Genomic DNA, 24320 nt, shown 5'->3' with positions numbered 1-24320 from the left:
TAAATAATGGTGAGAAGGAACATCAGGTGATCTGCCCAATTCTTTTAGGTGATCTGCAGAAAATCTGGCATAGTTGGTACAAACTCATTTGAGGAATACTGTTCATATGAAGTTATAACATCTGATTTAAGATTATTGATTGGCACACTCGACCTGGGTTTAGGTCCAGCTAATGTAGAACCCCCAAAGATATTTCAAAATATCACATGAAAGAATGATGTTTAGGTTACTTTGATACACGCAAAGCAGTGTTTTAACACAGTTTCAAACACACCCATTACTATATTGTTTTCGGAATACAGGTTTGCTGCTGGTTACTGTCTGTCTGCTGTTGTGATCCTCATACATTGACAATGAGTGATGATAGCAGTGCATGAATTTCAACACATTTCACAAAGATTTGCTTTGTTGAGAAATGGCACAAATTCAGTTTCCCATGTATAGTAAAGCACAAATTCTTTCAGTTTTCAAATTCTTATGTTGAGTTTGTTATGCACAAGAAATAAATGCAAGAAACTGCATTTCTTATTGCATAAACAGGTGTGGTACAGGGAGGCTGAGATTGACAATCCCACACAAATCCCAAGATCCACCATCTGTCTCAAGGTGTTACACTGCATGCTGATTGGTCAATTGCGGACTGATAAAATCTTTATAAAGCATGTCCCAGGGCACTCCTGCACCGACTCCGCACCTGATGTTGTGAATCCTCAGTCTTTTCTACCTGCTTTCAGAGGTAAGATGGTATATTAGCATTGTCTTAATGTATGACTGTGTGGCATTTGGAAAAATAATTCAATTAAGCACAAAAATTGTAATGTTTGTTTTCTTTCTGTCAGAGTTCATAGAAAAACCATGAAGGTCGTGCTCATTGCAGTGTGTCTCATCGGCCTGTGCGGTGCTCTCGCTGTAAGTGTGATGTACTTTGGTAGAAATGTAGAAAATTAGAACTGCCATTTGACTTGCTTCCATTTGGCTCCTTGAAGTAATTGATCAGTTACATTCATGTAAAAGACACTGAGTTTACCTGGAGATTCATCCCAACTTTTCCATCATATTCTGAATGCACTGCCCTGAGATTCAGAGGTCCTGTTTTTGCAGGTTGAAGAGGAGCATGAACGACAGAAGCGCTCAGATAGTAAAGAGGTCGGTATTGGTGCATAAACCTAGCTATAGAAAATACAAAAATCTCATCTGTCTCACAGAAAACTTTCTAAAACATTTTTATTCCTTGGAAGCCTTTTAGAAGAGACCAAAAGGAGTAGTGAGGATCCAGTTTCACACTTCAAAATGCTTTAGTAATGACGATAGTTTTACACTTCAAAATGCTTCAGTAGAATGGATACAGTTTTACACTTCATAATGCTTTTATTTGGACAGTTTTTGATAGTATATCAAAACTGTTACACTGACACCATAGTGCATGGTGTATTCAACTGACTATATATGGTTGTAGTTTGATTAACTTGGATAATCTTTATATTTCTAGAGGCGGTATGGATACCTACCATATAATCCAATCTACCCTCCAAACTACCCTCCAAACTACGCTCCAAACTACGCTCCAAACTCCCCTCCAATCAACATTAACAACATTCGCTCTATCCTCCAGTCTGTTGCACAAGCACTGCTTGCCCTTGCGGGAGCTCCTGCTCCTGCTCCTGCTCCTGCTCCTGCCCCTGGGAAATAATACAGTCAATGACAGCATATTATACATGTGCTCAACATGTTCTCAACAATCCCTTGTCATCTCTTAAAATAAAATAAGACTTAAATACGAGATTGTGTTTGTCATGTGTCTCAGTCTACAGTGAACTTATTAATGATCATTTTTAATTGGAATTCTTGGTGATAATGTATAATGTAGAATGCCACATACATATCATGTGAATAATACATCAGATGTTTTTAACAAAGTTTAAACAAAGATTAGTGTGAAACAGCAGTGGTGCTGTTCTAATGGGACTTTGTGTTACCCTGTGCACAAACTAACAGTGAGCTGAAATAGTAGCAGACCACAGTCTTTGCCTTTGGAGAGCCATATTGCTGTTGCATTCAAACTCATGCCATTACTGCTCATAAACCTTTAAAGGTTTGAACACATAAACATTTCAAAGTCATTATTTCAAATGTCGAAAATAGAAAAGAACGATGCCAGGGTATGTGCTTAGTTTCCTTAAAGTCTTGAACTTTCTTTAATCAAAATGGAAGAACTTTGAAAATGGGTTGTTTTGAACACATCCATTACTGTATTTATCTTTTCAGAATACAGGTTTTCTGATGGTTGCTGCCTATCTGCTGTTGTGATCCTCATGCATTGACAATGACTGATGATAGCAGTGCATGAATTTCAACACATTTCACAAAGATTTGCTTTGTCAAGACATGGCACAAGGTCAGTTTATCACCCACTGAAAAGCAAATAATCAATTTCCAAACCATCATTCTGAGAATGTATTGCACAAAAAATACTTATTTAAAACTGAGTTTGTATTGCATTAGCAGGTGTGTTGCCGTGAGGCTGAGATTGGCAATCCCACACAAATCCAAAGATCCACCATCTGTCTCAAGGTGTTACACTGCATGCTGATTGGTCAATTGTGGACTGAAAAATATTTCAGAGATCAGAGAAAACCATGAAGGTCGTGCCTATTGCAGTGTGTCTCATCGGCCTGTGCGGTGCTCTCGCTGTAAGTGTGATGTACTTTGGTAGAAATGTAGAAAATTAGAACTGCCATTTGGCTTGCTTCCATTTGGCTCCTTGAAGTAATTGATCAGTTACATTCATGTAAAAGACACTGAGTTTACCTGGAGATTCATCCCAACACCCTTTTCCATCATATTCTGAATGCACTGCCCTGAGATTCAGAGGTCCTGTTTTTGCAGGTTGAAGAGGAGCATGAACGACAGAAGCGCTCAGATAGTAAAGAGGTCGGTATTGGTGCATAAACCTAGCTATAGAAAATACAAAAATCTCATCTGTCTCACAGAAAACTTCCTAAAACATTTTTATTCCTTGGAAGCCTTTTAGAAGAGACCAAAAGGAGTAGTGAGGATCCAGTTTCACACTTCAAAATGCTTCAGTAGAATGGACAGTTTTACACTTCAAATCACTTTCATTTGGACAGATTTTTGATACTGTTTCAAAATTGTTACCCTCTTCCACCATACTGCCCTGTCTGCAGAAGTGCGTGTACTCAAGTGTGCATTTATCGTTTCAGTTTATTTGACTAACAGACAATCTTTATATTTCTAGAGGTTGTTTAGATCTCCATCATATAATTCAGTCTGAGCTCCAGTCTACAATGACAACACCATTTTGTCCCTCCTCACGGCAATCCTACAATTATGGCAGAGTCCTGCCCCTGCCCCTGCCCCTGCCCCTGCCCCTGCCCCTGCCCTTGCTCCTGCCCCTGCTCCTGCCCCTGCCCCGACCCCTGCTCCTGCTCCTGCCCCTGCTCCTGCCCCTACCCCTGCCCTTGCTCCTGCCCCTGCCCCTACCCCTACCCCTGCCCCTACCCCTGCCCTTGCTCCTGCCCCTGCTCCTGCCCCTGCCCCGACCCCTGCTCCTGCCCCTGCTCCTGCCCCTACCCCTGCCCTTGCTCCTGCCCCTGCCCCTACCCCTGCCCCTGCCCCTACCCCTGCCCTTGCTCCTGCCCCTGCTCCTGCCCCTGCCCCGACCCCTGCTCCTGCTCCTGCTCCTGCCCCTGCTCCTGCCCCTACCCCTGCCCTTGCTCCTGCCCCTGCCCCTACCCCTACCCCTGCCCCTGGCAAATAAGACAGTCAATGACAGCAAATAATACGTGAGGTCAAGATGTTCTCAACAGTCCTTTCTTAAAACAAAGAAAGCTCTGAATTGCAATTTTGTGTTGATCATGTTTCATTTCTTAATTTATAGAAAAGCTATTGGGGCTTTTAGTCAGAAAGCTAACTGGAGAGGAACAACCGTGCTTGTCTTGGTTGACACATGTTGGAGTAAAATCCACAAGGCCAGATACACCATATATGTGTAGATTTAGTGGAAAAAAGAATTACTCAAGGACCATGTACCTCAGCAGATCATACAAGCTATAAAGGACCACAGGCTTCATAGGGCTTTCATAAATAGAGCGTTGATAGAACTGAAAAATGCTTTTGTACCATTGAAAATTGCTGTAAATCCCATATAATCATATAGACAATAGCAGCATCAAGGTAGTTTTGTCTTCGTATTGAAATAAACAAATATATATGAATTGTTTTCCCTTATAAATTATCATCATATGCCTCTTGACTCAAAATAAATGTGAAGGTAATATGCCTAGGCTTCAATAAACACACAGAAACACATGAAAGTATACCTTTACCTGCCAAGTACACCGGAGGTTCCAGATCCACCCGAAGTAGGCCCATCAGATAAAGGATTATGGTACTTGGAACAAAGGTGCCTCGTAGATCAGTACTAACACTGACATTAACAAATATGACACAGTTACTCAATTATATTACATGTTTGCATTGAGAAACCTGCTTTCACAAAATAAACCTCTATCTCTTTCTGAAAACAACCAACATTCTAATTATTACTAAAATGTCTCTCATTTACCTGAAAAAACCAAAAACAAACAAAAACCGCTTGGTAAATATTGGTGAGAAGGAACCTAAGGTGATGTGCCCAATTTTTTCAGGTGATCTGCAGAACATCTGGCAAGTTGGTGCAGACTCATTTGAGGAATACTGTTCATATGAAGTTATGACATCTAATTTAAGATTATTGGTTGCCACACTCGACCTGGGTTCACTTTTAGGTCCAGCTAATGTAGAACCCACTAAACTATTTCAAAATATATGTCACATTAAAGAATGATGTTTTATTTACAGAAATCACACCAATAAGCTACTTTGATACATGCCTGAAAGCAGTGTTTCAACACAGTAGCGTTGCAAAAGTTTTGAAGTGCTTTAAAAAACTGATTCAAATACACCCATTACTATATTGTTTTCGGAATACAGGTTTGCTGCTGGTTACTGTCTGTCTGCTGTTGTGATCCTCATACATTGACAATGAGTGATGATAGCAGTGCATGAATTTCAACACATTTCACAAAGATTTGCTTTGTTGAGAAATGGCACAAATTCAGTTTCCCATGTATAGTAAAGCACAAAGTCTTTCAGTTTTCAAATTCTTATGTTGAGTTTGTTATGCACAAGAAATAAATGCAAGAAACTGCATTTCTTATTGCATAAACAGGTGTGGTACAGGGAGGCTGAGATTGACAATCCCACACAAATCCCAAGATCCACCATCTGTCTCAAGGTGTTACACTGCATGCTGATTGGTCAATTGCGGACTGATAAAATCTTTATAAAGCATGTCCCAGGGCACTCCTGCACCGACTCCGCACCTGATGTTGTGAATCCTCAGTCTTTTCTACCTGCTTTCAGAGGTAAGATGGTATATTAGCATTGTCTTAATGTATGACTGTGTGGCATTTGGAAAAATAATTCAATTAAGCACAAAAATTGTAATGTTTGTTTTCTTTCTGTCAGAGTTCATAGAAAAACCATGAAGGTCGTGCTCATTGCAGTGTGTCTCATTGGCCTGTGCGGTGCTCTCGCTGTAAGTGTGACGTACTTTACTATTGGCTCCTTGACATTTGGCTCCTTGAAGTAATTGATCAGTTACATTCATGTAAAAGACACTGAGTTTACCTGGAGATTCATCCCAACACCCTTTTCCATCATATTCTGAATGCACTGCCCTGAGATTCAGAGGTCCTGTTTTTGCAGGTTGAAGAGGAGCATGAACGACAGAAGCGCTCAGATAGTAAAGAGGTCGGTATTGGTGCATAAACCTAGCTATAGAAAATACAAAAATCTCATCTGTCTCACAGAAAACTTTCTAAAACATTTTTATTCCTTGGAAGCCTTTTAGAAGAGACCAAAAGGAGTAGTGAGGATCCAGTTTCACACTTCAAAATGCTTCAGTAGAATGGATACAGTTTTACATTTCATGATACTTTTATTTGGACAGTTTTTGATAGTATATCAAAATTGTTACCCTATGACACCATAGTGCATGGTGTATTCAACTGACTATATATGGTTGTAGTGTGATTAACTTGGATAATCTTTATATTTCTAGAGGCGGTATGGATACCTACCATATAATCCAATCTACCCTCCAAACTACGCTCCAAACTACGCTCCAAACTACCCTCCAAACAACATTCGCTCCATCATCGAGTCTGTTGTACAAGCACTGCTTGCCCTTGCGGCAGCTCCTGCTCCTGCTCCTGCTCCTGCCCCTGCTCCTGCTCCTGCTCCTGCCCCTGCTCCTGCTCCTGCCCCTGGGAAATAATACAGTCAATGACAGCATATTATACATGTGCTCAACATGTTCTCAACAATCCCTTGTCATCTCTTAAAATAAAATAAGACTTAAATACGAGATTGTGTTTGTCATGTGTCTCAGTCTACAGTGAACTTATTAATGATCATTTTTAATTGGAATTCTTGGTGATAATGTATAATGTAGAATGCCACATACATATCATATGAATAATACATCAGATGTTTTTAACAAAGTTTAAACAAAGATTAGTGTGAAACAGCAGTGGTGCTGTTCTAATGGGACTTTGTGTTACCCTGTGCACAAACTAACAGTGAGCTGAAATAGTAGCAGACCACAGTCTTTGCCTTTGGAGAGCCATATTGCTGTTGCATTCAAACTCATGCCATTACTGCTCATAAACCTTTAAAGGTTCGAACACATAGACATTTCAAAGTCATTATTTCAAATGTAGAAAATAGAAAAGAATGATGCCAGGGTATGTGCTTAGTTTCCTTAAAGTCTTGAACTTTCTTTAATCAAAATGGAAGAACTTTGAAAATGGGTTGTTTTGAACACATCCATTACTGTATTTATCTTTTCAGAATACAGGTTTTCTGATGGTTGCTGTCTATCTGCTGTTGTGATCCTCATGCATTGACAATGACTAATGATAGCAGTGCATGAATTTCAACACATTTCACAAAGATTTGCTTTGTCAAGATATGGCACAAGGTCAGTTTATCACCCACTTAAAAGCAGATCACATTATGCTGACATTGTATCGCACAGAGAATAAACACATAACACTTGAGTTTGTTTGCATAAACAGTGTGGTACAGAGAGTCCCACTGTGTTACACTGCATGCCTTAAAAGCATGCCGACTACATTAAATGTATCAGCGGATTTAATTAAAGGATAATCGACACGTTGTAAATTAACAGTGTTGGTCTCAAGCTATCTAGTGTCTTGTTATGAGCACAGACCTCAGCAGAACATACAAGCTTATAAAAGACCATTGAGCATCATAGAGCTTATATATAAAATGCAAAGGAATCAATGCAAAAAAATGTATTTATTCTTTAATAAATTAGTTTACATGAATATTAGGGATGTGCCAATGTTAAATTTCTTGGGCCAATACGATAATCAATAAAAAGTACAATGTTGTGGGCAATACTGATATTAACTACCAATAATTTTATCCTTATGCATTTTTAAGCAAGTTCAAAATAAAATCTAGGCTATATATGAAGTTCAGTGAGTGTAAGATATGTTAAACTCTAAAAATGAATCATTAATTAATTTTATGTAACCATGTCACTGGACAATCAGTTAATCCAGGTACTGCTGGACATTGGTAAAGCTCATCACTCACTTAGCCTCAGGATTTTTGATTTTCTGGCGTCCACGTTCAGACTCCAGCTGATGAGGCCTTAGTGCCACACTAATGCTCATATATGACTTTGTGTGTTAGTATTTGCACTAGTCAATTATTTTTAATTGACTAACTAGAGTTAATTAATTAATTAATCAATAAACTAGAGTTGTTTTGTAAAAGTCGTAAAAGCCAGATAATTATTTGTTTTGGTCTGTTCCACCTTCTTCAACATGGCTGTAATTGTTTTGCTCAAAGGTGCATGAGAAAGTCCTTAAAACATGTTGTGTATGGGTTTTTACCCAATAAACCTCATAATTATTAATTAATCTCAATTTATCAGTCTCATAATTTCTCCCAATTTCAGTCTGTAATCACATCGGAATCATCACAATTTCTATTTTTTTTAAAGAAAGTAACATTAATGATTTGATCTCTGAAAGATTTAATAAATGTGCTTTCTTTGAAAATATTGGCAACAAACAGAATCTTAATGATATCAAGACAGACAATTTGGTGAGAATGAATGATACATTTATTAATGCAACTGCTCAAAGGTGCAGACAACACAACAACATCAAAAATCTGTGTGTGTGTGTGTGTGTGTGTGTGTGTGTGTGTGTGTGTGTGTGTGTGTGTGTGTGTGTGTGTGTATGTGAGAAATTGGAGTTGAGTGAATGTGTGCATGCATGATGCATGAAGGAAATGGGATTTGCTGTCTTGGTTCTTCTACAGAGAAGAAGGAGACTAATATGGCTCCAAGTGTGAAGATCAGCTATGTGGCTGTATGTGAAAGAGCTCAGCTTGTTTGTTCCAGCATTATTGCAGAAAACATTCTGCTGGTAATGCTACCACCTGTTGGTCACCATTGTACCTGCAGTTGTTTACCATTTACCAGGTACAAGAATGACCCCTGGTGATTCAATATTTCTTTTGGTATTTTATGCTGTGAGAACAATGGTTTTAGATTTGCAATGTTTTGTCAGGAATGAACAAAATAATAGAAACTCCACATGAAAGATTTTAACATTGAAGTAACTGACTATCACCTGCATTTAGGTTGAAAGCCAGTTAGCAGTAGAGCAGGTACCTGAATCAGATGCATCAGGTGAAAAATTATAATATTACTTAATGTGGTAAGGGCAATGTATCAAATATTATGACAATATATGCACACACAGAGACAACCTGTCTCAGCAAGCTTAAGCTTCCTGCAAATAGAAGCTCCCTGTTGAGCAGTTTACAACACAGTTGCTAAACAATACAAAACTCCAGCCTCAGGAATGACCACAGAGAACTTGGCTTCTCTCAGCTGCCTTTTTAAACATGCTTGTGACAAACATTGCTAAAGTGATCGTGACAGCGGAGGAGTTGGCAGAGCTTGACTGGCTTAATGCCTTGCCGGAACAAAAAAAACAGAAGCATATTTGCTCAAGATGTGAACACAAAAAGCAGAAACACACCTGTGCAGACCGGTCCTGAGGCTTCTGATGTGCTGGCCATGTTACACTGCTCTAAACCAACTGTTGCAACATGGGTTTCTTCCACAGCTGGGTTTCATGGGTTTCAACCATAAAGGACTAAATACCACAACCGCATGCTTCATTTATTCAATTCAACTTTACTGTCCTCATACCAATACAGGGCTGTACATAAGGATAAACCGTTTGGTTTCGAGTGCAGTTATAAGAGCAGATAAGACAATATAACAGATAACAGACAAATATGAAGATGAACACACATTTGTGAAACCATGACATTTGCCATGATGTCAGGTCTGACTGTTAAAACTTTTTCCCCTGGTAATGTTTGAATATTGCACATACTTTTATGTACAACTCTGAATTGCATTTCCAGATTCTTTTCTGCAACTTGCACAGCTTCCAGGATTTGTCTCCTTAACCTGTCTGACTTGACCTCACCTTAATCCCTCACATTGCTTTTACAACTCCATTATTGTTACTATTCAACCATTGTTTTATTACTATTCAAAAATCACACCGAGTTTAATCTTCTCTTTAAGTAACATGATCTCTTAAACACCTGATTATATATAAAAGGTCATTTTTCCTTTTTTCTTAAGATTGTAAGGCACAACGTTGCCTCAGTGCTTACTTAATGTGGTCATCTATGTTAATGCATATTTAGATACATAAATATACATTGTTATACATTATACAAGCCTTAAAATTAGGTTTGACAAATTAATTCTGCACTAAAAATTATACTATTCGGAGTAAATAAATTAATAACAATATACTTCTCAATTAAGTCAACTCCTATTCTTACATTGATCAAGCAAGCACTTCTGATATCAAAAATCACAATTTGGATTCTTATCTGGATGCATATTCACATTTGTCAGAAACTCACACGGTGTCTAGCAGTATCAGTAGCCAGGACCATGGATAATCACTCTCTTGTCAAACAGCCCTGTTCATTTAAAAGAAATAATGAATTTAAAAGTGGCCAAACACTCTTTAAAGTCAACAAAACCAAATCCGTGTTGAAAACAGTTTGAGAGAGGTGAGTAAACCTTTAACTGCATATAGGTATTCTACCAAATGCCACTAATGTATGGTCTCATGACCATGTTGCTACATTCGTATTCTCATTTCACACACATATTCTACACTGTTAATATGTCGTTGTGGCCTCAGAAAGCATTTCGCAATGCTTTGTTTTGTCCATGTATGACAGAGATTCATCTTAACACTTTTGTTTTTGCAGAAAAGTAGAGTCTGAATCACTGCTCATTTCCTAACTGTTGTGCAGAGTTAATTTTACAAAATCTAGAGTGCGGCAGAGGGCTTCCCACTACAAACCCCCAAGACCCATCAGAGGTGTCACTCTGTCACCTTTCACGCCAATTGGTCAGTTGTAGTCTCAAGACTTCTTTAAAAGGCATGTCTTATGACACTACTTCAGCAGTTTCAACCCTGAAGTTGTGAATCTCCTTTTCTAACCTGCCTCCACATGTAAGATGGTGTATGGCAAAATGCAAAAAGTTAGATGTATGACTTGTGTGGCATTTTAAAAATACCTCATATGATCCAATGAATGACGAATATGTTGTTAACATTCTTTTTAAAAATTTATCTTTCTTTAAAGTCTAAAATTACAGGACCATGAAGGTTGCACTTGCTGCACTGTGTCTGATTGGACTGTGCTGTGCTGTTCCCGTAAGTATGGTTCTTCACAGTTTGGCAATGATTTGACTTGTTGCTGTAAGCAATAACTAAACCTGAAAATTTCTGATGGTGCTCTTGTGTCATTGCAATGAGGTCCTTTTCCCCACAGGTGGATGATGTGCATGAACGAGAAAAGCGCTCGTCAAGCAACGAGGTTGGTACGCTTGCGTAGCACATCTGCACAGGAAGGCAATACATGCCGTATCCTCACTAGCATTTATTCTTTGATGTATCTGTTAAGCGTTACTATCTTGCGTATTTACCCAGTTGCCAAACTGGACATTACCAGTGTTTTTAACTCCTGTTCATGCATGCACTGAGTTATGTTGTTTTGCAACTATTTCCCTTATAACTGTGGGCATCCGTATGTCTGCAGTACAGCGGCGGCTACGGGGCACAATACCAGCCACAATTCATTCCCTACTACATGAACAACAACAACAACAACAACCTTCTCAATATTCTTTTGCCCTTCCTACTGTTGCGTCTGGCCGCATCTCCTGCCACAGCCCCCGCCGCTGCCCCTGCTCCTGCCCCCGCTGGTGGCAAATAAGACAACCAGTGACAGCTCACACTATGGGAAACTGATATGTTCTATCCTTGTTGATTTCTTGAAATGAAAATATGACTGAATTACAATTGTATGCTTGTCACGTTTCATATTTCATGTAGATCATTTTAAAGGCTAATAAAAAAAACCTTACCACTTAAACCTAAGTACAGAACATTTCTTATCGAAGAGCCACGTTTTGAATGCAGCAGGACAAAACTTAATGTGTCAATTACAGCATGAAAAGGCGTTAATGAAGTGTTAGCCTTAACAAGCTGTGCTGCTGGTCTCAGGCTATGTAGTGTTTTTGCAAAGTAGCAACTTTAACAGTGTGCATAAGTTGTAAGAGACCAGAAGTCTCTTACAGACCTCCTATACAGTCGATGAAGGATTGGAGCAGACAGATGATAAGACTGCCTGTTTCGTCCATGGAGACATCAGAAGTACAGACATGGGTTTCCTTCTAAATTGGTGCACATGGACAGTTTGTAGCAGCTACTATCTGCAAGATCATTACGCGGTTCTCATACATTTTGTGCATTTGTTCTGCTCTCCTGATCAGACATAATTTAGCATAATTTAGCATCAGTTGAGAGACACAACTCAGTCTTTTAAATGAGATGTATCCTAGTGTAACAGGGGAGGGGTGACATGCGAACACACGTGCAAAGTGCCGGTGCCTTGGATGTTATGATACACTGAACCAGCTAAGGACGCCATAATGTGAACAACAGACAAACTGGATAGAAGAAATGAATAATAAGTTTAATAACATAAACAGACTAACCAGGGAAACAATACAATAACAGGCTAATAGGGTTAGGGCGAGACTACGGTAGACGAATACTCACGGAAAACAACGTAGACTAAAACACACAGAGAAAGTGTTACAGACGAGGGAACAGCAGACAACTAAACCAGGAAAGCAACATGGACAGCGAGAATAACTAAACAGGGAACGAGCTAAAACGGGAATATACTGAACACATGCGAGCGCGGACAAATGAGACCTAACGAGAGACAATGACCGACAAACAACAGTTGCAGGAACGGGGTTTACATAGGAATACAATTAGGGACAAACTCGGATCAGCCGGAGACAAAAGGGAGGAGACACGGAACCATGGAGACCGACGAAAACCCCGAAGTGACTCGGTTGCTAGGGAAACGGGGAACGTTCAGGTCTGCGGGTATGACACCTAGTCTGTGCCTATAGTTGGTCTAGATACACAGGTCAAATATATGATGAGGATCACTTTTTGAAAATGCATTTTGAAAATATTTTATATTGTTTCTTCCACTGAGATGTGACTGAGGTTAAAGCATGTGAGCTCTGTGGAAAAAGCCCAGAACAGCTTTTGGAAAGACAAATGACATTTCCTTCAAAATAAACATTTATTGGCTTTGGACTGCTTTGTGTTCTGTGGCAAATGAGATATTAGATAAACCCATCTCCCTCTGGCCAGAGGTGAGTGGAGTGGGTGAGTGCTAACTAATGACAGATTATTAAGAAAAATATTATTATTTAGCATGAAATTATAATTCCTAATTTGAAAATACAATCAAGGGTCTTAGATATTGAGCTTGGAACAGCTGTTAGCTCATTAGCTATTTTGTAACAAAGACTTTAGCATGATGAAGCATAAAATGTACTGTAAACGCTAAGCTTCATATAATTTCCTGTCTTGTAATTGTATCTGACCCATTTTTCTATGCTGAGTAACATATGAGATATCTACAAGTCCATTCAGTCCCAGCGCTGATTTCTTTAAAGTGGATGTGTGTTCCTGAGGACTTGAATTCTCAAAGGGAAGTTGAAGTTGAGGAGAAGCTGTATTTAATTCAACACCCTTGAGTTCTTAAAGGGAATGTGAAGTTGAGGGGAAGCTGAATTCAATACAACACCCTTTCCATATTCTGGTCTCCAGCACTTTTCAAAGCAAAGCTCACCCATGTCTAGATGGTTACATTTATTTAACATAGTTGCCTCTATTGGAAGCTAAGAAACTGGCCACAAAAGTCTAAGTAAGTTTGCAATTAAACTGCAATATTATCTGTATTATTAACACTTTAACATCTGAAAACATGCTAATACTATAATTAAACATGCAATAAGGTTTACAGAGAACTATACATTAATTTACAACAAAGTACTGGGCACCCTGGAAGGTTACACTTATCACTTATCATTGAGCACTGAAGCAAATGAAACTGCACGTTCCCACCCAGAATAACTGAATAATTAATGAGCAAGTTTCAAGTATCAAGTCATATGCACAGAAAGCCAGAGACAGTTGAATATTGAAATGCTAGTGTGAGGCTCAGGTACTCTACAGCTGTGCCTTGCAAAGAAAACCAAAACAAAACAAAAACAAAGGATCCCACTATAAATATGCAGGGGTGCATTTACATAAAGTTTTTGAATAAACAGACACAAGAAATGCAGAAAAGTTGAGAATGTTTAAATATATAGGCGGAGAAGTGTGTGTTCTGGTTATGCAGGAGTAAGTGCAGATCCTAACTCTGGACACTATAGTCTGTGTGGAGAGTCTGCAACAAGGATAGTAAGGGAAAAAAAAATATGCAAAAATCCAACCACTAAAAATATACATGAATAAGAAATAATAGTATATATAAATAGTACCTGTGTGCAGTATTTAGGTATGGTGTATGTAGTAAATATGATAATATATCCCACAGAGACAGAACTGAGTCCTTAGTGACAGTACCACGATAGTACTGTCTTTACAAATATTGCAATATGCCCACAGTAACAGAAACTAAAGGAGAGATCCCTGAGTATCTGCGGTAACCAGTGTGAGAGAGATGCGAGTGGAAAAACGGAAGGAAGAGATTGATGAGGGGATTACAGTTTATTCAGGATGGCCAGCAGGTAGAAACTGTTCTTCAGCCTGCTGCTTCTCGACTGAATTCTGCAATAACACCTGCCAGATGGTGGTCTGGTAAAAAGTCCATGTGCTGGGTCACTGCAGTCAGTGATCATTTTGAGGGCCTTTCTTTAACAACGAGTATGGAAGACGTCATGCAAGTCTGGGAGATTTTTTTTGCCAGTGATAAGTTCAGCTGTTCTTGCTAAACTCTGGTAGGCTCTACGGCCGTTGCATACAGTCAGAACACTCTCTATGGTGCAATTGTAGAAATTAGTCAGAATATGGGGGTGGGGGTAGGCCAAACCTCCTGAGCCTATGCTGATGTGTGGATTTCGCCACTGTGTTTTTGTGAAGGGACCTGGTCTCGTCGTTGGAGAGGGACCCGCTACTGCTGAACAACATGTTCAGGGGGGTGTGACCATTCCTCTGCAGCCTTCTGTAATCCATGATCATTCCCATAATCTTGGTGATGTTGAAGCAGAGGTTGCTGTTATTGCATCACTCTGTTAGTGCCCCAACCTCATATCTGTCGGCTGTTTCATAACCATCTGTGATGTACTCAATGCATTTTACTACTGGCCATCCTTTGCATATTAATAGTCAAGTTTTTTTTTTATTGTTATCATCATCAATATTATGGCTACTACTATTATTTTTGCCTGTTTTATTTTCAAGTTAGGTTTTACAGTTTGTGTTCATATTTTCTAGCCATGTCAGTGCCATGTAGGGATAAATTAGAAATGCTGACCTTATAAACAGCAAACACATTAATGCCACATGAGATTAATTAATTAACACATTAATTAAAGCAGTGCTTAGTCATCCAGAAATAAACAATTAACTATTATTGGTCATCAGGTAAATTAATGATTGCAGCAGACAGCAATCATTTACAAAACATTCCTCTCCCTGCTTGGGAAATGTGCATTAATTTTGAAAAAAACACTCTAAGCTCTTGCTTCACGGATAATTGCCATCGTGCCTTGTTGTGACAGCTAAAATGAATTACCAGGGCGGGATGGTGGGTTTAGGCCAAGTGGCTTTCAGATCTCTCTGATCTGTCCCTGTCTTCATTCCTTTTTCATCTAACACTTCTGTTAAGTTCTGTTGTCTCCTGCTGAAGACATTCATGTAAGTCCTGGGACTCAAATATCATCTTTCTGCTTATATGTTGCAAATTATATCAAGTTAGGTTTGAACATTAATCTTCCAAGCAATTGTATCTTTTGAGAATTGATTTTATTGGACTGACATTATTTTCATAAATATTATAGAACTAACACAGTTAAAACAGTTGCAATATTGTTATATTTAGACATTGATTGTCCACGGGTAACACTTTGTGATTAAATGTGATACTTGCATTTAGTATTGACTTCAAGTGGATTTACATAATTTCCTGAGTAAATTTGCTTATAGTTCATAATTTTGCTTTATTGAAAAATGATGCTTTACATAAAGGTACCTGAGCTGCATGTAATTTTTGAGTGATTTTATTTATTTAATTTGCTTTTGTCTTGCCACACTCCAGATTCTGAATTTGTACTCCTGAGTAAAAAGAAACAACCTTGTTATATTGTAATTATTTAGATTACTGGTTAATCAAAAGCTGCATCATATGAAAAGTAAAGCAATAAACGTAGAAATTAGAACATCAAGAATATTTAGTGCATTGTGCCTGAATGGTTTCATTTCCACTGAGAAATGAAGCAGTAAACAAGCTAGGACAAACATCCAATAATAAATAGATAAGTGAACAGTGCAAGAGAGTTATGCAACTCTTTTGTTTTTAGTCATTCAGGTGAACAATGAACAATCTTAGAATGGTCTCTTTCCTATTCATATCTGCCCTGTGTTTGATGCTTCCTGGGGCTGTAAGTACAGATTGATATTTTATGAATTTGTCACCCAATTCTTTGTACATAATAAAAGTATCAAGGGACCCTAACGAAGAACCATTTTTTAAAAATAGATTTCTGGCCATCGCCGATGGAAATCTTCAAGCGATGAGGTAAACTTGATCACAAATGTTTTTTTCTAACTGACATGTAAGAAGTGCATAAAACTTGGTGAGAACATATGAAAATCCCTGCAGGCATGTGTCCATTGTGGTTGTGTCTTTTCTCCAGAGGATCTACCTGCAACGCTACCCTGGGTATTATCAGTACCCCTTTGATCAGACTGCATGGATTCGTCTCCTATGGATTCTCTATCCTGGGATTCTCCCTGCCCCTGCCCCTGCCCCTGTTCCTGCCCCTGTTCCTGCCCCTACTGCTGGTCCGCCCCCTGTCACCAACCGTGGAGATGCTGGCTAGAATGATACAATTATGAAAGCAATCGAGACGGAGGGGCCACGGGTTTAGAGATTGTTCATGGAAAGATCCAAGATTTACTACTGATTTAACACTAAAACTGATTGAGAATTACATTTATTGACAATTACTGCAACTATTGAAATCTTATGTCTGTCTCTCCCACATCGAATAAACTTCATTGTAATTTTTTGACTAAGCTTTACACGTGACATTTTCCTTTCTTTTTTCTAATTATTTTAATGTGCAGTGGCGCTAGCTGGTTTACTGAGCAGCAGTAACTGCTAGAATTTCTTATGTTTCATGGTTAGGAGCTTTAATTTATAAGGTGCAATACTTAAGTCAAAGCTGTGTCCAGTGGCAGGGTGTGGAAGTGTAATTTAGAGATTCTGAAGTTGTCCTGGGCGGGACCAACCATCTTGAGTCACCTTTTCCCTGTGGGTAAATCCATCACACCTATGGTTGTGACAAAGTTCCAGCTACGTATCATTCTGTAAGTTTAGTGCTGTAGGTTAGGAAGCCTATTCCTCTAAGTTCAGCAGCAGATTTATCAATATTTGGACTCACATCATGAACAGCTTCACCAAGAGTGAATCCTCAACGAATGTTTAAGAGTCTGACTGGGGGTTTTGCCATTTCTTTCTCTCACAATGTGCCACACTAATACAATTAACTAAGAGGATAATGTGGTTTTTTTATGGTTATTGAAGACTGTAAAAAGAAAAAAAACATGATAACATCTGAACTAAGAGAAAGAGCAAAAAGAAACCACAAGAAGGAAAGGACCTAATCTTTTAACAACTTTGTGAAAATGACTGGTTGTCTCCTCTTTTTTTTCTGATGCAACCTTTTGCAGTTTTTTGGGGGGGATATTTCCTGGAGGAAGGAATACTGCAGGAATCCTGTGGTATACGCTTACCTGCAAATCCATGAAAGGCTCAGTGAGAGATATTCCACATGTGTGGTCCTGATTGACTACAGTACTAGGCATGACAGGCCAAGTCTCACCGAGTTCAAACTTAATTACACAAACTGTGCAACCCTTAAGCATTTGTCTCTGTGGTCATGTTTTAGCTTTCAGGTGTGTTGTCAAAAATATTTAGTCTAAACAAAGCTTATTTCAGAAACCAGGTTTGTGGTGGAGAAACCTGAGAGAGTCATAATTAATTTGATAGATACTGATATGAATCCAAACACGAGTTATTGGGTTCAACAGAAAACCTCTTCACCTCTGTCGAAATGGTTTAGCTCTCCTCTGCTAGTGTCCAGACTAGCACATCACTGCATTGACCAGCCAGTGCAGTCCTAGCTGTTTGCTGCAAATGCATGTTAGTTACCAGCACAATCAATGCAAGACTGGAGACTCTCCTGTGGGCTTTAATAAAGACAGTAATGAAGGTGATTATTAATAGTCTGGTGATTAGGATTGGGGTGTGGCTGGGAGGAGCAGTGAGTGTGTGCGCGCACGTGTCTGTGCATGTGTGGTCATGTCCCTCTGTCTGGATACTGACCAGATTGTGACAGCAACATTCAATGTATATTCACAAAACATTTTGAAAAATGCATTTAGTATTGTGTGCAGAAGAGCACAAGGGCTTGACTTGTGATTGGGAGGTTGCTGGGTGAAGCCCCGCCACTGCTGGGTTGCTGTTGTTGTGCCCCAGAGCAAGGCAATTAAAACCCTCAGTTGCTCCTGTCGAGGTTTGGGCTGTCTGGCAGTATTCTGGCCCGTTGGCATAGTACTCAGCAGTGGTATCCTGTACCTCTGTTCTACTGTGTATGATGGTGGTGATTATGAGAAGAAAGTGGAATCCATTTTAAATGAACCTGAAATGTTCCAAAATGTAGAAAATTTATTTGTGTCTGAAAACTTTCCATATGCATATTAGGTTAAATATGTCACATAGGTTCATTCAGAGCTGCTGACTTTACAGTTGACCTCCTCTTCAATAATTCCAGAATTTGACAAATTCTCTCAGGTTTTTTAGCTTCACAGACAAGGTTCTGAGATATGTACAGTTCTGAGATATGCACAGATACCTGGTATTACTCCATAAATCCTTCCATTCTTTCCCAAAATTAAAATACCTTAAACAAAATGCCTCATATGTCAGTCTGCAATACTGAACTGCTACTGAACTGTTCCCCTCCAGCTAAAGACACAGACATTGAGTTTATGTCAGAGAAATGTCAGATTTATTGCATTTATTATACTTAACCATTATCAGGCTCCTCTTCATGAAATGCAGATACAAGGCCTGTAATTATATTGCTCGCCAAACTGAACTCTTAAGATCCTGCAAGAGCTGCCATGTTTGTGCTGTCCTGTCAGATTCATCCTGCGCCTTTGTTTTCATGCCAACAGGAAGAATATAAAAATCCATGAATGCTTCCATAACCATAAAACTTTAAAACTGCATTAATGCTGTGTCTTGCTAAAACATTTAATAAAGCAACTATGTCCATACAATGAAGTTATATTTTTTTTGTGGTGAGCAATATGTAATACTTTCCTTTGTTTTTAGATTCAAATTCCACATTCAATTCTTAATTTTACTGGTGTGCATTATTGGAGTTGCTCTCTGCACTCCAGTAATTATTTTTTAAGGAACCATAATGAAATTAAAAAAAAATGTTTTGAGCAACATCAACATTAGTGCGTGCTCCTGAAAACACACACACACACACACACACACACACACACACACACACACACACACACACACACACACACACACACACAACCTCTTGTTCTCTCACTTTGTTCTGTTCTTCCCACCCTTACATGCAGATCACAGATCACACTGTACTCGCCCCTCACTCGGCAATATTACACTGACTTCACATGTATATTCATGCTAAGAAAGTTCTTGTTAGTAGCTGAATAACTTTAAAATGTGATGGATAACTGGAGTCAACAAGAGAAAATGGATACGTGTTTATGGTGTGTGTGTGTGTGTGTGTGTGTGTGTGTGTGTGTGTGTGTGTGTGTGGGCACCTATTCATGAGGGAGATGATGATGATGTCCACGATGACAAAAACAGCTGAATCAGCTGAGTACCAGGAGCCATAAATGTAACCTCTGTAGCCAGCATTTAATTAAACTAGAGGGAAAGTTGGCAATAATAGTTCACTACGTGCTGATTAGTACGAATAGCATATTATAGACTTACTGTCTGGCACCGCATTCAGTATACCACTGGTAGTGTGCATTAGAAAGATTGTGTATTTTATCATAGTGCACTCTACTTCAGCTACACTGAAAAAAACATACTTGGACATCCAATTCAAATGGAGCTATCTGCTGGAAGTGAATGGTCTTTTTGTTATTATATTTCTGTTTCTGCTTCTTAAAGTCTGTTCATTCTCTTTTTCATTCTTTTTTTTGAAAAAGCTACAAGGGCCTTAAATTCTAGTAGGGGAGAGAGAGAGAGAGAGAGAGAGAGAGAGAGAGAGAGAGAGCACAAATAGTGTACAATGCTTCAGTGAGTGAGTTTATTTAAACTTACCCAAATTTGCATTTAGTTTATTAAGCCAATTGTGCTTTGGCCTAAGAGCCAGCTGAAGTGATGTTTGGTGCTGTGTTGTTGATACCAGTTTAACTGGCAATAAGTTATTGTCACTGGCAATAAGTTTTAATTGTTATTTTAGGATCATCATTGCACTGTTTATTGTTATTAGAATCGCAAGTCAATGTATCTAACCATGCATAACATACATAGAGAAATCAAGGTTTCCAGTTAAGAAAACAATTATTAGATCCGCACTTATTAGAAACACAGCTCGATGTTTATTAGCTTGCTCTTCAAGGTTGTTCTAGTATTACATAATAGAATATATGACATAGAATACAGAAGTTCCTCATTGCAAAATACTATATCTAATTTTATACCGGTTCTACTATTTTAATAGTCTTTGCGCAGCACACGCATATAGCAAAACAGAGTGTGAAGCTGAAACCTCATTTGTCCTTGAGCTTGGTGAAGTATACGGATGTCTGCAGTTCCCTGCCATGTTATCATGATAATCACAACTGCACTGAGATTTCAAACGCTGTCTGGCTACAGGTCATTTAGTAAATTACCATGTCCACCAGGCTATGACTAAGTAGAACGTAAGAGCCAGCGACAGAATAAAAGCGGGCCGGCTTTCCCCCACAGCCATCAACCGAGTCACCGTCGTCACTGCCAGCTCAGCCTTAAGGTGAGATTCAAGTTCTTCTACCGTTAACATCTTCAGTTTTTGTTCAATGGCGCATTTCCCGTGAAATCTTATTGAATGCTGGGTCGCACTGATGTTTTGCAGGACCACATTCCTCCTCTGCAAATTACTGTTACTGGCATCTGGAACCATGTGGAGCTCCATTCTCTGCCTGTCATTTGTCACCGCAGTGTCTGCTGCACCAGTATGTAAAAATGCGATAAAAAAGAAAAAAAAAAATGCCACTGGCATCAGACTTTTAGATAGTTCTGGCCATCAGTGCTGAAATGCTTTGGGGATCAATGGGGTTTTCTACTGTAGATCTAGAACAGTTGTGTCTGGTACTGTCTAGATCAAGTTTCAAGTTTGGTTTATTTGTCACGTACATAGTCATACACGGTATAACTCGCAGTCAAATGGTTTGAGAGTCAGAGGAGTCTGATCTTGTGCATATAGGGCCAGTTCTGCTGCAGGTCTGCATTCCAACCTAGCAAGTACAATCAGTTGTGTTCCTGCTTGTCTGGAATGGATACATGCCACCACACTGGCCCCCTGTGGATAGAAGCGGACATGCCTGATTTAGACAGTATCTCAGGAGCTTGAAGTTTCTTCTTTCATTCTGGTGCAAATATATTTACAGATGCCACCATTCCTCAATTACTTGCCACACTACGGAAACCCAATTCCATCAGGACCCTCTACTCAGGTAACTCATACATACAGTATGCTGCTATATCCTGCTATCTCTGAGAGTGGGAGCGGGTCATTGGTCCCAAACATTAAAAATTAACAATGAAGTTTGTTTCATAAGATCAAGTATTAACTGTGGGAAAATATGTTAAAAAGTGTCAATTTATAAAACTGTCCTTTTGTGTGGATTTGTTTTGAAGGGGAATAATGATTTCTTCCCTCCGGTGCCAACTCACCTTCAACCTAATATCAACAGCCCCATCAGCATGGAGATTGTATGCCCCATTTTCTACTCCTTACCATTATGCCCGTCAAAATATAACCCCCCCAACCCGCTGTGTCTAACTTTTTTATATGATCGCTATCCAGGTGTTTCCTCCAAGATACCCAGGCTCTCCAGTAGGCGCAGGGTCCGGACCTGTGAGTGCTCTCACTGACCTTGCACTTTGGGAATCCATTTCTCCTTCTAGCATGTTGCATACACCTGTGTACCATGCATGCCTTCATTTATTTCTTTACAAACCAGAAACATATATTCATCTCACTCGGTTGCATGCATACACTGAAATGTTTCATCTCGTCCTGAGTGATGAAGTAATTACTTTTTACCATTCACAGGTTTTTCCAAGCCAGGCTTTCATTAAGTACTCTCTCCCTAAGGCTCCAGGTAGAAAAAGTGTGGAAATTGTAAGTAATCCATCCACAGCTCTGGTTCGCTCCGTTTCTTTAAGCTTATTGCTGACTTTTACCTTGAACCATTATTGATTTTATTACTGAACATTGTTTCTTTGCGGAAATATTAAAGCAGTTAGTTTAAATTACATTTAAAGTTTAATAAAGCATTTTAGATCTGAATTTAAATTGCTTCGGCCTATTCTGCTGTGGCTCTGGTTTTGGACTGTAACAGAAGGCCTTCCATAGACTCGTGTCTCTAAGAGCAGTGCAATTTTGCTGAACTGTAAGTCAGCAGCAACAGGGCATGTGTGAATTATATATTGTAAAAAACAAAGTATGCTAGACCTACTTTACTGTGTTCTTTTAAACTGTCTCAGGCTAGTGTCTTATCATAGGTAATTAGCCCATGGCATATTTTTATGGAACTGCCATACTGTAGCTGTCATGGTAACTCTGTGTTTTACTTTTTCCATTCAAGTATTACCCTTATGACTTCAGCAGAGGCCAGGTATCACTTTCTACTCCTTTTCTGTTTTTTTCGCAATTACCCAGAGTATTTGCCAGGAGTATTGGCTATTAAAATTATATTTTGAAATCCATTCTGCAGATCCTGCCCATTGACTATGCACCACAGACTGTTCCTCAACAGCAACAGCCTAGAGTAAGATTACTATGAGTTAATATCATATAAAGATTGATTATTTTGAAGGGAAAATTGATTTAGTAGCTCTTTTCTTCTCTCTCCCCATCTCTCTTGCTCTCCTTCACAAATCTTTTAATACCAGGCTACTCCTCCTCAGTTTAGTGATGTTCAACAACAACCTCAGCAAGATCAGCAAATGCAAGCAGGCCAGGTATGACTGGAGAGAGAGAGAGAGAGAGAGAGAGAGAGAGAGAGAGTGCGTGTGTGTGTGTGTGTGTGTGTGTGCGCGTGCATGCATGTGTGAAGTTCATTAAATTAAGCATCCAAAATTGTGATTACCCCTAACTCTCTTCCATGTTGACTCCTGCATTGCAGCCATAAAGACTGAAGGTAAGTTACTATCCTGCTATGGAAAACCGATGAATATTCATATTGAAAATGGTAATATTTGGATATTTTGTAGTCTGTGTTTTAAGTCCTTCCTTTTTTCCTCTCCGCATTTGTGACAGAAGCCTTCTTGCCATAAAGATCTGGAGAATGAGATGTTAAGATCCAAGCACAGCCTTATAGAAGAGTGCTGTTCAGATAACTTTAGCTCTGTAGCATAGCCCATTTATTTCTGTGCCTTCTGGGTAGGTCTCAGTGACTGCACTGTTCTACTTAAATTCACAAGTGAAAATTGATATTTAAAAAACTGGTGAACAAAATGAACTGATGAACAAAAGTTTACTATGTGAATCAAGTTTGAAAAATAAACTAAACTCTATGCTTATATTTTTGGTTGAATGTACTCTTGAATCGGTCACATGAGAAAATGACTGCACAATGCTTTGAAATTTCTGGGGTCGAATCAAAGCCAAACTCATGACTTCTACACTAAGACTGTACTACTGTAAAAGTGTATCTTACAGAAAGGAAAAAACAAGTTTGCCTCCGGTCCTTTATCACACCATCTGTTTTTTTCTCATGCAACTTGTAAAGACACATTTATCATCAACTTTTCAACAGTTTGTCACTGTCTCATAAGATTATCGTTACTGTCTCTACATGCTCTCACACTGTGTGCTGCATCAAACTGGAATTCAATCTCCAACCTCATCTGTCACTTTCTGCTCTGTTGAAATGAACATCTGTAAGAGTATTCAGTGTCTAGAAAAATGGTCAACTTATGTGCCATCACTTCTTTAAATATTTTTGTGATTCATTCAGAGCAAAAGGAAGACATAGGCGGTAAAGTTGAACTAAAAAAAAAGTGTGTGTTCAGCATTGATGCAATGGTGCAACTCGTGATAGTGGAGCTCAGAGAAAGGGTAGAACTACACTGCAATAAAGTATAGAAGTATACCACCAGAAAAGGTAGAACTATACCACAAGAGAGGTAAAAGCCTATGCTACCTTGCCAAAGGACTATAAACAATAAACAAATAATAAATAATCAGGATACAAGATATATTCAAGTTGGGTAGATGTGGTCACAGG

General features: G+C 39.0%; 2 protein-coding genes and 2 long non-coding RNA genes across 4 annotated transcripts; all 4 read left to right on the top strand.

The window, feature by feature from the left end:
* Window positions 1-700: 700 nt before the first annotated feature.
* Window positions 701-1690, top strand: LOC145657880 (uncharacterized). The gene is made up of 4 exons (XR_014123802.1): window positions 701-736; window positions 840-909; window positions 1102-1146; window positions 1490-1690. It is a non-coding gene; the product is annotated as an uncharacterized LOC145657880 (long non-coding RNA).
* Window positions 1691-5371: 3681 nt separating this feature from the next.
* On the top strand, window positions 5372-6412 carry LOC145657909 (uncharacterized). The gene is made up of 4 exons (XM_081714696.1): window positions 5372-5426; window positions 5530-5599; window positions 5770-5814; window positions 6125-6412. The coding sequence occupies exons 2-4, from the start codon at window positions 5546-5548 to the stop codon at window positions 6338-6340; spliced, it is 315 nt and encodes a 104-aa protein (XP_081570822.1). The 5' UTR covers window positions 5372-5426; window positions 5530-5545; the 3' UTR covers window positions 6341-6412.
* A 9718-nt stretch (window positions 6413-16130) lies between these two features.
* LOC145657932 (uncharacterized) lies at window positions 16131-16777 on the top strand. Its single transcript, XR_014123884.1, has 3 exons — window positions 16131-16195; window positions 16294-16332; window positions 16451-16777. It is a non-coding gene; the product is annotated as an uncharacterized LOC145657932 (long non-coding RNA).
* A 3995-nt stretch (window positions 16778-20772) lies between these two features.
* scpp5 (secretory calcium-binding phosphoprotein 5) lies at window positions 20773-23571 on the top strand. Its single transcript, XM_035530276.2, has 11 exons — window positions 20773-20836; window positions 20939-21038; window positions 21474-21539; window positions 21724-21798; window positions 21893-21943; window positions 22142-22210; window positions 22677-22706; window positions 22806-22859; window positions 22984-23052; window positions 23217-23231; window positions 23351-23571. Exons 2-10 carry the CDS (start codon window positions 20985-20987, stop codon window positions 23220-23222), a joined length of 474 nt encoding a protein of 157 aa, XP_035386169.1. The 5' UTR covers window positions 20773-20836; window positions 20939-20984; the 3' UTR covers window positions 23223-23231; window positions 23351-23571.
* Window positions 23572-24320: the final 749 nt, after the last annotated feature.

Source organism: Electrophorus electricus, chromosome 5 (assembly GCF_041902795.1).
Source record: "Electrophorus electricus isolate QZ-2024a chromosome 5, ASM4190279v1, whole genome shotgun sequence".
Taxonomy (NCBI): domain Eukaryota; kingdom Metazoa; phylum Chordata; class Actinopteri; order Gymnotiformes; family Gymnotidae; genus Electrophorus; species Electrophorus electricus.
This window is presented reverse-complemented; position numbering and strand designations above follow the sequence as displayed.

Coding starts and splice junctions, on each gene's coding strand:
- scpp5 (XM_035530276.2), top strand. CDS start 20,985: ATGTGGAGCTCCATTCTCTGCCTGTCATTTGTCACCGCAGTGTCTGCT. Junction 21,540..21,723: donor CATCAGGACCCTCTACTCAG/GTAACTCATACA, acceptor TTTGTTTTGAAG/GGGAATAATGATTTCTTCCC. Junction 22,860..22,983: donor CTCAACAGCAACAGCCTAGA/GTAAGATTACTA, acceptor TTTTAATACCAG/GCTACTCCTCCTCAGTTTAG.
- LOC145657909 (XM_081714696.1), top strand. CDS start 5,546: ATGAAGGTCGTGCTCATTGCAGTGTGTCTCATTGGCCTGTGCGGTGCT. Junction 5,600..5,769: donor GCCTGTGCGGTGCTCTCGCT/GTAAGTGTGACG, acceptor CTGTTTTTGCAG/GTTGAAGAGGAGCATGAACG. Junction 5,815..6,124: donor AGCGCTCAGATAGTAAAGAG/GTCGGTATTGGT, acceptor TTATATTTCTAG/AGGCGGTATGGATACCTACC.